The 15,642-nt window shown below is 37.8% G+C and overlaps 1 protein-coding gene across 1 annotated transcript in view; it reads right to left on the reverse strand.

Moving 5' to 3' along the window:
- Positions 1-310: 310 nt before the first annotated feature.
- Positions 311-15,642, reverse strand: part of Fundc1 (FUN14 domain containing 1) — a 29,431-nt gene continuing 14,099 nt past the window's right edge. Inside the window, exons 4-5 of the mRNA XM_042683649.1 lie at positions 4,760-4,888; positions 311-1,777 (exon numbers count right to left, since the gene is read on the reverse strand). Of these exons, the coding sequence (XP_042539583.1) occupies positions 1,700-1,777; positions 4,760-4,888 (207 nt within the window). The 3' untranslated portion in view covers positions 311-1,699. The remainder of the gene's footprint in view (positions 1,778-4,759; positions 4,889-15,642) is intronic.

Here is a 15,642-nt window from a genome sequence, read left to right on the forward strand (position 1 = left end):
GCAAGACCCTGAGTTTAAGCCCCAGGACTAACACACACACACACACACACACACACACACACACACACACAACCTAGACAGTATAAATATTCTTAGAATGAAAAATGGTGCCTGGATCTCCTTAAAGTGGTTTTCCTCACCATATTGGATCACTCAGGTGTGGCTCACTGAATCTGGGTGAGGTTCCATCTAACATGCCCTGACCACACTTTTTTCCATTTAATTCCATAGCCATATAAAGAAAGGTTGGTTAGGTAGAAACAGAGAAAAGCTCAAAGAATTAAAAGCAAGTCTTTATAAGCAAAAGCACTTCATATTAAGAAACTCTGAGTTTTATTTAGCATCATATTGAGGCACTAATGAGAATAAAGCAAGAAATTAAAGATGGATTCCACATTCAATTTTAGAGTCTCATGATAATGCAAGTACACAGCCTGTACCAGTATTGAAAGTATGAAACATACTATGTTTACAATATAGAGAACACATCATGGGAACATTCTATCAAAAAGAGATGGATGATCTGAATATCTGTAGTCTTTCAAATCTGAAAACTTCAATCTACATGGTTTTGCTGTTAGTCCCATTTCCCACCTAGAGGTATACAGACAAAACTAACAATATAGAAAGCTTTTTTTTTTTGAGGGAGGCAGGAGGGGAGGCAAAGAAGGCTCTGAGGGAGTGTGATGTTGGTCCTGAAAAACCAGTAAACTGGTCTAGTGCTCAACCAACATAATGCTACCAAAGCCTGAAAGCCTTACTCTTACATTTCAGACTTGATCAAGAGACAATTCTGCTTAGGCTACAATTTCATGACTATACAGAAAATAATGATTCTTCAGATAACAAATTTATAATATACTACTAAGTAGTTCAAAGCAATTGTTTCTTCACGATGAAGGGCCAAAGGAGTTTTGGAAATGAAAAATGCGGTGCACTTGAAGTTCATAAAATAAATCAATGAGTCAAGTATATATACTCACAAAATAATTAGCTCTGCCAAGGCTACTAGGACAAATATATATATATATATATAATAGAAGGTAACATACAAAAAGATATTTTAAAATAGACAATAAAAGAAAAAGAGCTTTAGACATGCACTACTTCCTCAGAAAAATCTTCTTTCACATATACAATTATTGTATGAGCAAAGTAAGAAATACAGCAAAAAAAAAAAAATCTAAAGTCTAATTGCTATCTTTAATCATTCTATTCGTAAAGCCTTCCACAAAAGGTTCTTCAGTTTGTTTGTTTGTTTTTTACAAAAAGAAAACTGTAAGGACAAATTTTAATTACTGATCATACACAAGAAAGCACAATGAAGAACAACTTAAAAAGAGGATCATATTCATTGGGCAATAAAAGCAATAGATTTCCTCTCACTATATGTATCATCTACATCCAATAGTAATATTTTATAGCCAGTTCTAAACAAATGCAAATTAAATGAAATACCTGATTAAAAGCCATGTTTTGCTCAAGAATACTATGGTTCACATACCACACAGGTTGTTTTACAGCGGATACTAGTTTGCCAAACTTCAGATGGCAAAATGTTAAATTGTGAATTTGGTATTGTCCAGCTAGTTATTTCTCCTCACTCTGGAGACTGGTGGCAAGTTCTGTTGAGAGATCACCCAGTGGCCACCACTTTTCTTCTCACAGTTGGATCCACTAAGGTAGAACATTCATGTCCTTAAGATGCAAGGCCTAGCAAAAAGCCTCCCACAAATCCACTGGATATCACAATGTTCTGCTTGATAAATTCTGTTGCCTAAAACAAAGCAAAGTAAATTTCAACAAGAATACTCTTAATTATGCTACAATGTGGATGAACCTTAAGATACTACTTTAAGAGAATTTTTTTAAAGAACATATGAATACTACTACTTATATATTATCAAATACAGAGTCAGAAAGCAGAATGGATGTTACTAAAGCCAAAAAAGAAGGGACATTTGTAGGAATTAGTATTTAACGGAAATCAAGTTTGTTTGAAATGACAAAAATTAAGGTGAAGGGTTGTGGCTTAGGTGGTAGGGAACTTGCCTAGTGAATGCAAGGCCCTCACTTCAAACCCTAGTACCACCAAAAATAAATTAATAAATAAATAAAAATTCTACAAATTGATGGCATTAACAATCGTAGAGAAGAGTGAATGTGTTTGATGTTCCTGAACATAAAAACATGGTTAAAATATAGCAAATTTTGTTACATATGCTTTATCACAACAAAAATACACAAATTTCAAAAATACTCTAATGATTGAATCTGAAGCTAAACATTCACAGTTATTTACCTTAATTTAATAGTCATCTAAAAGTTTTTAACCTACTACTGCTAGCACCAAACCACAAAAGATTCCAGATCTGTCTTTCACAAACTGAAGGACCCAGAGACCACAATCAGGTCCCATACCCTTGTTGGCTACTAAGACAATAGATATCTGTGTAGCAAAAATCTTCCAAGTAAAAAGAAATCTGAATATAGGACAGATATAAAATGTCCACTCATCAAGCTACTAATACATATGAGTTAATAAATCGCCATACCAGCAAAATGATATTTAATAGTTCATTTTGCCAGTAAAAAGTCTACAATAATAAATCATTTTGACAAAATCATGAGAAAGCTATTAGAAAAATTCAAGAGGGGGTGAGGTTGATGGGATATACTGTCTGCATGTATAGAAAAAAATCACAATGAAACTCTGCTTATATAAGTAATACATACTAATAAAGTCTTTTTAAAAAAAAAAAAGACAAAAAGAGCAGGGTGCCAGTAGCTCATGCCTGTAATAGCTACTCAGGAGGCTGAGATCTCAGGTCAAAGTTGGAAGACAAACTGGGAAGGAAAGTCTACAAAATTCTTATCTCCAATTAAGCACAAAAAATAGTTGGAAGTAACACTGTGGCTTAAGTGGTAGAGCACTAGCCTTGAGCACAAAATCTCAGGGACAGCAGGCCTTGAGTTCAAGCCCTAGAACTGCACAAAACAAAAACAAAAGAGAGAGAGGAAAATAAGTCAGACTATAAAAGGTTCTGCTTAGCAAACAATCAAAAATAGAAAAAGGGGAGGAAAGAGAGAGACCGGGAAGGGGAAAGGGAAGGGGAAGGGGAAGGGGAAAGGGAAGGGGAAGGGGAAGGGGAAAGGGAAGGGGAAGGGGAAGGGGAAAGGGAAGGGGAAGGGGAAAAGGAAGGGGAAGGGGAAGGGGAAGGGGAAGGGGAAAGAGGACTTCAAATAAGAGAACTGTTTAAAAAGGAAACTCTAGGGAAGGGTGGGAAGCCTTTTTTCTGCCAAGGGCCATTTGGATATTTATAATATCATTTCATAGGCCACATAAAATTATCAGTACGAGTCAGGTAATGTTGGCTCATGGCTGTAATCCTAGCTCCTCAGGAGGTTGAGATCTAAGGATCACAGTTCTAAACCAGCCTTGGCAGACAAATCTGAGGCTACTTCCAATTAACCAGCAAACAGTTGGAAGTGGAGGTGTGGCTCAAGTGGTAGAAGGCCAGTCTTGAAGAGAAAAGCCAAGTGTGAATGTAAGGCCTGGAGTTCAAGCCCTAGTACCAGCACAAATAAACAAACAAAATTACCAACACAGGCAGGCAGTCTTGAGCAGATGAGAAGCATACAAAAGGCATACATGTCTGCTCATTTGCTTATTGTATACCAAATGATTTCAAAGGCCCTCTAGCTAACTATTCCCCATCCCTGCTCTGGAGAGAAATGACAAATACAATACACAAATCTTGGTTGTGAAACAAGGACATAAAAGATATTCTGAGGGAAAATTGTTTTTGGTTGTGGGACCTGAACTCAGACTGGGTGCTGTCCCTCAGCTCTTCAGCTCAAGGCAGGCACTCTATCACTTGAGCCACAGTGCCATTCCTGACTTTTTCTGCTTATGTGGTGCTCAGAATCAAACCTAGGGCTTCATGCATGCAAGGAAAACACTCTACCACTGATCCACCTTCCCAGCCCCAGAAAGAAAATTTTAATAGGAAGCATATATTAGAAAAAATTGTATCATGTTAAATTATTTGGATTAATAATAGTACTTGTAGTTGTGTAAGAGAATATCTATATTCTTGGTAGATATGTGGGGAGATAATTTGGCAAAAAAGGAGTAAATTTTATTCATATACAGATAAAGCAAATGCAACAGAACATGAATAATTTAGTAAATATGTGAAGGGTACTTGGGTATTCACTTTGTCTTTCAACTTTTCAACTGATTGAAAATTTTTTCAATAAAATGTTGAAGGGAGGATTACAAAAAAAAAGGAAAGCCAAGAGTACATTCAATTCTAAAAAGAACACAAGGGATAAAGAGGCAAAATACACATAATATATGTATTAACCATATATAACTAATATATTAATAATGTTAATTGAAACAAAATATATATTTTCAAACTATCTGCCTCAAGAAAAAAGTTTTCCTTACACACACACACACACACACACACACACACACACACTTATAAACATTTAGAAAAGGAGAGGAAAGCTTTTAGGAGAATAATGTTGCCAGCTTTTACATGCAGATCCAAATGGGTAGGAGACAGGCAGGGGGAAACCTATGTCTAACATCAAAATATGACTGATTTAAATGGTGGCTTGATCACAGTGTCTACCTAGCACTCTAGAAAACACCATTTTATTTAAAAGAAGGCAATCCCCAGTTATATTTTCTACTGAGATCCATTAACAACAGCAAGAACAAATCCAAAATGAAATACTGTCTTACTTCTTCAATTATGTTGTTGATTTCAGGTGCTGCTTTATTTGCTCGTTTCTTAATCTGTCTTTTTGCTTTATTTACATCTTTTTCAACTCTCTTCCAGTCAATCTGCACATAGCCACTGTGGCTGGCAATCTGCAAAAATGTAATGAAAATGGCTATTATCCAAGAATTACATGAATATTTGGATTATAAGAAATCCACAAAGCTTATAAACAAGGAGCTGTCGTTTATTCACTAATTAATCCATTCAGCAGGTACTGAGTGCAAATTGTGTCAAGCGCAGATAGCTTCAAGACAGGGAGACTAGACATTAAACATAAATAATTTATATGATGAACACTGAGAAAAGTATAGTACATGGATAGAAAAGACTAAAAACATTTCAACTCTACACAATTTTATCACATCTTTTGGAATGGGTAACTAGCTAAAAAGATATGAAGATTATCCAAATTACATAGCTAATAAAAAGTATCTTTTAATTAAATGGATGTTTAAACACTAGGAATCAGAAAGCCAATCAGTTAAGTCACTAAAGAAAGCTGAAGTAGCCTGATAGAGGCCCTTCAATAACTCTGACTCTACTTAAATTTCCAGTAATTTCTTTTCAAAGTAGAATATAAAAGAAATATGCCCAAGTAAATTTCATGCTACAAATCATTTTAATAAAACTATAGCTCAATGCCTATTAATCATAAGAAAAACCTTTATCACAGTGCCGAGACATTGCAAAATCTGAACAGAAACAATAGCACAAATGTAAGCCAGTATAGAAAGTTACTAACTCCAAATAATAAAATCAAAATATAATCACAACAGTAGTATACACTAAGCCACACATATCATTATAAAATTGTTTCCATCAAGCTTGTGGTTTCTTCATAAGCTTTTAACTTATAACTTTAACTTTTAACTACACAAACAATACTTCAAATAGTAAAAATATCTAATTTTATATAATTAGCTTAATTGGAAATCTTGGTTCTGCTTTTTCTGTGATAGACTCCACAGAAGAATTTGTTTATTTGTATTTCTTTCTATACTTACTTACCTACTACCACTTCAAATTTTACCCTCAGTAAAAGAGAGGTGATTAAAACAAATGGCAAGTGAAAGCTTTTTCTGACTGTACTTAGCACAGAAATTTGGATCACAGGCTTGAGGTGATGATGAACCTTAGGGGTAGGAGCTTTTTCTACATTCAAATTTAAAAGATTTCATACTTGCACTAAGTAACCAAATTAGTGATTTTCTTTGAAGGTTTATACAATTTAACATTTTGTTTGTTTGTTGCAGGTACCAGGGTTTAAACTTGGGATCCTGTGCTTGCTTGGCAGGTACCTATCACTTGAGCCATGCTTTTAGCCCCCATCCCCCTTTTTTTGGGGGGGGGGGTCATGGGACCTGAGCTCTGGGTCTGGGTGCTGTCCCTGAGCTCTTCAGTTCAAGGTGAATGCTCTACCACTTGAGCCACAGTGCCACTTCCGGTTTTCTGATGGTTAATTAGAGATAAGAGTTTCAGGGACTTTCCTGCCTAGGCTGGCTTTAAACCGTGATCCTCAGATCTCATCCTCCTGAGTAGCTATGATGACAGGCATGAGCCACCAATGCCCAGCCTTGCCCTCCTTTTTTTTTAATTTTTATTTTTTATTGTGAACACACTGTACAGAGGGGTTACAATTACATGGACAAGATAATGAGTACATTTCTTATCAAGCATTGCAGCCTCCTCCTTTGTTTACCCTTCACATCCCTTCGCAGCCTCCCCTCACCCCCCCCCATCTTCCCCCCCCACCAAAGTTGTAAAGTTCGATTTCAACATGACAACTTGTACTTCTCATTGTTGTAACTGGTCCACAGTTATCCTTAAACGACTTGTTTTTCCCCTTCTCCTCCAGATTGTACCAACATCAAATATAGTGAAAGCAGGGGTTATACTGTGGGGCAGGGACATACAAAGCAACAAAGAAATAATCTTATAAATGCATTAGAAACAAATGCATGAAAGAAAAAAAAACATTTAAATACATATCTAAGGGTTCATTTTCCTAACATCACATTATCTGACCTTTTCCGCTTGACTCATACATATACTAGATATTGCAAATAAGGGAAACCATGGGACCTATGTTTCTTTGGGCTTGGCTTACTTCACTTAATATAATTTTTTCCAAGCTTTTCCATTTCCTAACAAATGGGGCAATGTCATTCTTTCTGATGGAGGCATAGAATTCCACTGTGTATATATACCACATTTTCTTAATCCATTCATCTACTGAGGGGCATCTGGGTTGGTTCCATATCTTAGCTATGGTAAATAATGCTGCAATAAACATAGTTATGCTGGTAGCTTTAGTGTGGTCTTGTTTGTAAACATTTGGGTAAATGCCCAAAAGTGGGATTGCTGGGTCATAGGGGAGCTCTATGTGGAGTCTTTTGAGGATCCTCCATACTACTTTCCAAAGTGGTTGAACAAGTTCACACTCCCACCAACAATGCAGTAAGGTTCCCTTCTGTCCACATCCCCTCCAGCATCTGTTGTTGTTAGAGTTCTTGATTATAGCCATTCCAATTGGGGTGAGGTGGTATCTCAATGTTGTTTTGATTTGCATTTCTTTTATGGCTAGGGATGTTGAACATTTCTTCATGTGTCTATTGGCCATCCTTCTTTCTTCTTCAGAGAAGCTTCTCTTTAAGTCTTTCGCCCACTTATTTATTGGGCAGTTGTTTCTTTGAGGATTTATTGTTGGGTGGTTTAATTTTTTGAGTTCGAAGTATATTTTAGATATGAGACCCTTGTCCGTTGTATGGCTAGTGAAGATCTTCTCCCAATCCGTGGGCTTTCTATTGATCTTGCTAGCTATGTCCTTTGCCATGCAGAAGCTCTGCAGCTTCATGCAATCCCATTTGTCCAACCTTTCTTTGATTTGTTGTGTTTCTGGGTCTCTAGTAAGAAAATTTCGGCCTAGCCGGGCGTCAGTGGCTCACGCCTATAATCCTAGCTACTCAGGAGGCTGAGATCTGAGGATCGCGGTTCAAAGCCAGCCCGGGCAGGAGAGACCGTGAGACTTCTAGCTCCAATAAACCACCAGAAAACCGGAAGTGGCGCTGTAGCTCAAGTGGTAGAGCACTCGCCTTGAGCTGAAGAGCTGAGGGACAGCGCCCAGGCCCAGAGTTCAAGCCCCAAAACCGACAAAAAAAAAAAAAAAAAAGAAAATTTCGGCCGGAGCCAAGGAGACCTAGGGTTTCTTCTATTCCATGCTGTAATGTTTTCAGAGTGTCTGCTTTGACTCCGAGGTCTTTGATCCTTTTGGAGTTGATTCTGGTGCAGGGTGATATATAAGGATCTAGACTTTAGTTTTCTACAAGTAGTTACCAATTTTGCCAGCACCATTTACTGAAGAGGCTGTCTTTCTTCCATTCTATTTTTTTTTAGCTCCCTTATCGAAGATTAGATGGCTATAGGTCTGTAGGTTCATTTCTGGGTTTTCAATTCTATTCCATTGGTCCTGAGGTCTGTTCTTGTGCCAGTACCAAGCTGTTTTGATTACTATGGCTTTATAGTAGAGTTTGAAATTTGGTATTGATATTCCTCCAGCAGTGTTCTTTCTGTTGAGGAGCGTTTTTGCTATTCGGGGTCTTTTATTGTTCCATATGAATTTTTGGATTGCCTCTTCTATTTCCTTGAAGAATGACGTTGGAATTTTGATAGGTATCGCATTGAATTTGTAGATAGCCTTGTTGCCCTCCTTTTTGTACAGATTATTTTTCAGGTAATGTTTTGTGATCCTCCTACTTATGCCTCCCCATGTCTCTGTGGATGATAGGCAAATACCACTGCACCCAGGCATTGTGCTTCTCCCAAAGCTGGCTCACAGCTGTAATACTAGGTACTCAGGAGGCTGAGATCTGAGGATAGTGGTTCAAAGCCAGCCCGGGCAGGAAAGTCCATGAGACTCTTTAAAAAAAACTGTACAGAGGGGTTACAGTTATATGAGTACATTTCCTATCAAGCATTGTTATACTTCCTCCTTTGTTATTCCCCTACCCTCCCTTCCTTCCCACCTCCACAACTACACTTCCCGCCTTCTCCCTCCCCACCTAAATTGTAAAGTTCCTTTTTCAACACAGTGTCTTGTACATCTCATTGTTACAATGGGTCAACCTGTATCCCTATTTAAGCATTTTGTTTTTTCTCTCCCCTCCCCAAGCTAGAGAAGTGTATATGCAAGATGCAGGGTACTGACATCAAATACAGTGAAAACAGGGGTTGTACTATGGGGGAGGAACATACAAAGAAACAAAAAACTCACATAATACATTATAAATACATTAGGAATAGCAAGAAAGAAAAAAACCACGTGTGTCCCTATCTTTGGGTTCATTTCACTTAACATCATCTTATCAGGTCATACGTACATAGCTTTTGAACTTTTCTGCTTGTCTCAGACATATACTAGTTATTGCAAATAAGGGAAACCATAAGACCTATGTTTCTTTGGGCCTGGCTTACTTCACTTAATATAATTTTTTCCAAGTCTTTCCATTTCCTAACAAATGGGGCGATATCATTCTTTCTGATGGAGGCATAGAATTCCATTACATATATATATATTTATATATATATATATATATATATATATCACATTTTAAAAGAAGCCATTTAATCAGGCAGATTAAATAAATTCTCACAACATCCTATGTACAATAAAAATATTTATAGACAGTCATCTGTTACTGAAAGTTAACAAATCTCAGGTTGTTTGAGGTAAAGATTTTGTAGAGTTTAAAGGATCCATTATTTGGGGGTAAAATGTTGAACACTTAGTTGCAGGCGATTTTAAAAAATCTTGAGGTGCTAAGGACATAAATGCACCTCTGGGTTCCCTTCCTTGGAGAGAGAGAGAGAGAGAGAGAGAGAGAGAGAGAGAGAGAGAGAGAGAGAGAGAGAGATTGACACAACCCACTACCACTTCTCACTCTTCTGGAGAAGTTCACTGTCATCTTCCCTTGAACACAAAAACCAGTCTAAACTGACCAAGTATAAGCAATCTGTTCCCAGTGGGATTTTGGTCCATCTAATCTTCCTGACAAGTACCTCCTAAGAATAGACCATACAAGATTTAATGAAGTCTTCTTCACTCCCAGAACTCATGCAAAGCAATGGAAACTAACAGAGTAGGAAGGTGAGGCATTGATGAGTGCCTTTTGAACAATATGTGACTTTCCTAGACACTTACACATTAAAAATAAGGGGCCCAATAGCGCCTCTGTGGTAGAAAATATGCTTAGAACACTGAACACCAAATTAAGGAAGTAAAGAAGTTCATACAAGATCTAAAACAAAGCTTCAACAAAGAATTTGAAGCCATCAAAGCTGACCAATTAGAAGGAAAAGAGATAAAAAACAAAGTAGAAAGTCTTGACAGCAGGTTAGACCATGCAGAAGATCAAATCTCAGGGATTGAAGACAGCCTAGATATTATAGAGAAAGAACATACAACCATCCAAGACAAGTCCAAGAAATATGATAGATCTATCCAACACTTGGAAGACACCATCAGAAGGCCTAATCTAAGGATAATGGGTGTAGAGGAGTACCTAGAAACAGAAGTTAATGGTCTAGGAAATTTGTTCAACAGGATCCTAGCAGAGAACTTCCCAAACATGCAAAAAGATAAGCCTATTCAGATACAAGAAGCTTTTAGAACCCCAAATAGACCAGACCAGAATAGGACATCCCACCGCCACATTATAATCCACACAGGATCAACTCAGACCAAGGAAAAGATCCTTAAAGCTGTCAAGGAGAAAAGATTAATCACCTATAAAGGGAAACCAATTAGAACCACCTCAGATTTCTCAGCAGAGACAATCAAAGCAAGAAGAGCCTGGAATGATGTATGCCATGCCCTAAAAACAAACAACTATCAACCAAGAATACTGTACCCAGCTAAACTCTCCTTCATAACTGAAGGCCAAATAAAAACCTTCTATAGCAAAAAAAATTGAAACAATACATCTCCACCAAACCAGCCCTACAAAAGATTCTTAAAGATGTCCTACACATAGAAAACCAACAAGACCACAATAAAGGCCAAGAAACAGCACCCAAACTGAGAATCCAAGAACCATAAGAAGAACCCAGTTTTCGCAACCCCCAAGAAGGTAGAAAACATGGCAGGAACTCCCAAATACCTCTCAGTCCTATCTCTTAACGTTAACGGACTGAACTCTCCAATTAAGCAACATAGACTGTCTAGTTGGATTAAAAAACAAGACCCTTCTATCTGCTGCCTTCAGGAGTCACATCTTGCCCGTAAAAACAAACACATTTTTCAATGTTAAAGGCTGGAACAAAATCTACCAAGCAAACGGCCCCCATAAACAGGCAGGAGTTGCGATCCTAATATCAGATAAAATAGACTTCAAATTAAAATTTGTGAGAAGAGATAAAGAAGGTCGCTACATACTAATTAAGGGATCTCTCCTTCAGGAGGATATTACAATTCTAAATATCTATTCGCCAAACAATGGAGCACCCAAATTTATCCAAGAAACACTACTTTCCCTCAAATCCCATATAGATCCAAAGACATTAATTGTTGGGGATTTTAACACACCACTCTCCCCACTAGATAGATCAACCCGGCAAAAACTCAACAGAGAAACCGCAGATCTAAACAGCTGCATAGATCAACTAGATTTTACAGACATCTACCGAACATTTCACCCAGCAGCATCAGAATACACGTTTTTCTCAGCAGCACATGGAACATTTTCTAAAATAGACCACATTTTAGGCCACAAAGCAAACTTGTCTAAATTCAGAAACATTGAAGTTATACCTTGCATTCTCTCTGACCACAAGAGAATAAAATTAGAACTCAACACCAAAAGCCACCAAATAAAGTCCGGTATCACATGGAGGCTAAACAACACACTGCTGAATCACGAGTGGGTCATGGAAGAGATTAGAAAGGAAATTCAAATGTTCATGCTATTCAACAAAAATGAACACACAAATTACCAGCTCCTCTGGGACACAGCAAAGGCAGTACTCAGAGGCAAGTTTATAGCTCTGAGCTCCTACATCAACAAATTGGAGAGATCTGAAACCAACAATTTAATGACAAAGCTAAACCTCCTTGAAAAAGAGCCGCAAGATAAACCCCAATCCAGTAGATGGAAAGAAATAATTAAAATTAAATCAGAATTAAATGAATTAGAATCCAAAAAAACTATAGAAAGAATCAACAGAACAAAGAGTTGGTTCTTCGAAAAACTTAACAAAATTGACAGACCCTTAGCAAATCTTATCAGAAAAAGAAGAGAACACACCCAAATAAATAAACTCAGAGATGAGAATGGAAACATCATGGAAAGAACCAAGATTCAGAACATTATAAGGGAATACTTCTCAAAACTTTACGCTAATAAATTTGACAACTTGACAGAAATGGACCTTTTCCTAGCAAATATTGACATGCCAAAACTAAACCAAGATGAGTTAAACCACCTTAACAGGCCCCTATCAAGCATTGAAATAGAAACAGCAATAAGAGACCTCCCAGCTAAGAAAAGTCCAGGACCACATGGTTTCACAGCGGAATTTTACAAGGCCTTCAAAGCAGAGCTCACACCAATACTCCTCCAACTCTTCAATAAAATCGAAAGAGAAAGTTCACTACCTAGCACATTCTATGAAGCCAGCATAACCCTCATTCCAAAACCAGGCACGGACTCATCAAAGAAAGAGAACTATAGACCCATTTCTTTGATGAACATTGATGCAAAACTTCACAACAAAATTTTGGCCAATCGACTTCAACAATTCATCTAAAAAATCATACACCACGATCAAACAGGATTCATTTCAGGGATGCAAAGCTGGTTCAATATACGCAAATCAATTAATATTATTGATCACATCAACAGGAGCAAGAATAAGAACCACATGGTTATCTCAATAGATGCAGAAAAAGCATTCGACAAGATCCAACACCCCTTTACGATGAAGGTTTTGGAAGAATTAGGAATCCCTTGAACATTCCTCAATACAATAAAGGCTGTATATGACAAACCTACAGCCAGCATTATACTTAATGGTGAAAAACTAAAGCCATTTCCTCTTAACTCAGGAACAAGACAAGGATGCCCACTCTCTCCACTTCTCTTCAATCCAGTATTAGAATGCTTAGCTACAGCAATAAGACAAGATGCAGACATAAAGGGGATCCAAATAGGGAAAGAAGAAATAAAACTCTCCCTCTTTGCAGATGACATGATCTTATATTTAAAGAATCCCATAGACTCCACTCCCAAATTACTCAAGTTGATTCAAAACTTTGGCAATGTAGCAGGGTATAATATTAACCCCCCAAAATCAATGGCTTTTCTGTATGCCAACAATGAGAAAAGTGGGGCTGAAATTAGGAAAGCAACTCCATTTGTAACAGCCCCACAAAAAGTAAAATACCTTGGAATTAACTTAACCAAAGAAGTGAAGGACCTCAATGATGAAAACTTTAAAATCTTGAAAAAGGAAATCAAAAAAGAACTTAGAAAATGGCAAAACCTCCCATGCTCCTGGATTGGAAAGATTAACATCGTGAAAATGGCAATACTTCCCAAGGTTATGTACAAATTCAACGCGATACCTATCAAAATTCCAACCTCATTCTCCAAGGAAATAGAAGAGGCAATACAAAAATTCATATGGAACAATAAAAGACCCCGAATAGCAAAAACGCTCCTCAACGGAAAGAACACTGCTGGAGGAATATCAATACCAAATTTCAAACTCTACTATAAAGCCATAGTAATCAAACAGCTTGGTATTGGCATAAGAACAGACCTCAGGACCAATGGAATAGAATTGAAAACCCAGAAATGAACCTACAGACCTATAGCCATCTAATCTTCGATAAGGGAGCTAAAACAATAGAATGGAAGAAAGACAGCCTCTTCAGTAAATGGTGCTGGCAAAATTGGTTAACTACTTGTAGAAAACTAAAGCTAGATCCTTATGTATCACCCTGCACTAGAATCAACTCCAAATGGATCAAAGACCTCGAAGTCAAAGCAGACACTCTGAAAACATTACAGGATGGAATAGGAGAAACCCTAGGTCTCCTTGGCTCCGGCCAAAATTTTCTGAATAGAGACCCGGAAACACAACAAATCAAAGAAAGGTTGGACAAATGGGATTGCATGAAGTTGCAGAGCTTCTGCATGGCAAAGGACATAGCTAGCAAAATCAATAGAAAGCCCACAGATTGGGAGAAGATCTTCACTAGCCATACAACAGACAAGGGTCTCATATCTAAAATATACTTGGAACTCAAAAAATTAAATCCTCCAACAACAAATCCTCAAAGAAACAACTGCCCATTAAATAAGTGGGCTAAAGACTTGAAGAGAAACTTCTCTGAAGAAGAAAGGATGGCCAATAGACACATGAAGAAATGCTCAGCCTCCCTAGCCATAAAAGAAATGCAAATCAAAACAACATTGAGATACCACCTCACCCCAGTTAGAATGGCTATAATCAAGAACTCTAACAACAACAGATGCTGGAGGGGATGTGGACAGAAGGGAACCTTACTGCATTGTTGGTGGGAGTGTAAACTTGTTCAACCACTTTGGAAAGCAGTATGGAGGTTCCTCAAAAGACTTCACATAGAGCTACCCTATGACCCAGCAATCCCACTTTTGGGCATTTACCCTAATGTTTACAAACAAGACCACACTAAAGCTACCAGCACAACTATGTTTATTGCAGCATTATTCACCATAGCTAAGATATGGAACCAACCCAGATGTCCCTCAGTAGATGAATGGATCAAGAAAATGTGGTATATATACACAATGGAATCCTATGCCTCCATCAGAAAGAATGACATTGCCCCATTTGTTAGGAAATGGAAAAACTTGGAAAAAATTATATTAAGTGAAGTAAGCCAGGCCCAAAGAAACATAGGTCCCATGGTTTTCCTTATTTGCAATATCTAGCATATGTATGAGTCAAGCGGAAAAGGTCAGATAATGTGATGTTAGGAAAATGAACCCTTAGATATGTATTTTAATGCTTTTTTATTTCATACATTTGTTTCTAACGCATTTATAAGATTATCTCTTTGTTGCTTTGTGTGTCCCTCCCCCACAGTATAACCCCTGCTTTCACTATATTTGATGTCAGTATAACTTGTGGAGGAGATGGGGAAAAACAAGTCGTTTAAGGATACAGGTGGACCGGTTGCAACAATGAGAAGTACAAGTTGTCATGTCGAAAACGAGCTTTACAACGTTGGTGGGGGGGGGAGGTGGGAGGATTGGGTGGGGGGTTAGGGGGGAGGCTGGGAAAGGATGTGAAGGGTAAACAAAGGATGAGGCTGCAATGCTTGATAAGAAATGTACACATTATCTTGCCCATGTAATTGTAACCCTCTGTACAGTATGTTCACAAAAAATAAAATACACAAAAACAGACCCGAAGACCAATGGAACAGAATAGAAGATCCAGAAATAAATCCACAGGCCTACAGCCAGCTGATATTCGACAAAGGAGCCAAAGACATACAATGGAAGAAACACAGCCTCTTCAACCGCTGGTGCTGGGAAAACTGGGCAGCCACATGCAGAAAACTAAAAGTGGACCCCAGCCTATCACCATGCACCAACATCAACTCAAAATGGATTAAAGACCTTAACATTAAACCTGAATCTCTGAAACTACTGCAGGACAGAGTAGGAGAGACACTTGAACTAATAGGCACAGGAAGGAACTTCCTGAACAGAGTCCCAGGGTCACAACAAGTTGGAGAGAGACTCGACAAATGGGACTACTTTAAAATAAAAAGCTTCTGCACAGCTAAATCTATCGC

The sequence above is a fragment of the Dipodomys spectabilis genome, unplaced genomic scaffold (genome assembly GCF_019054845.1).
Source record: "Dipodomys spectabilis isolate Male_0828 unplaced genomic scaffold, ASM1905484v1 ptg000082l, whole genome shotgun sequence".
Taxonomy (NCBI): domain Eukaryota; kingdom Metazoa; phylum Chordata; class Mammalia; order Rodentia; family Heteromyidae; genus Dipodomys; species Dipodomys spectabilis.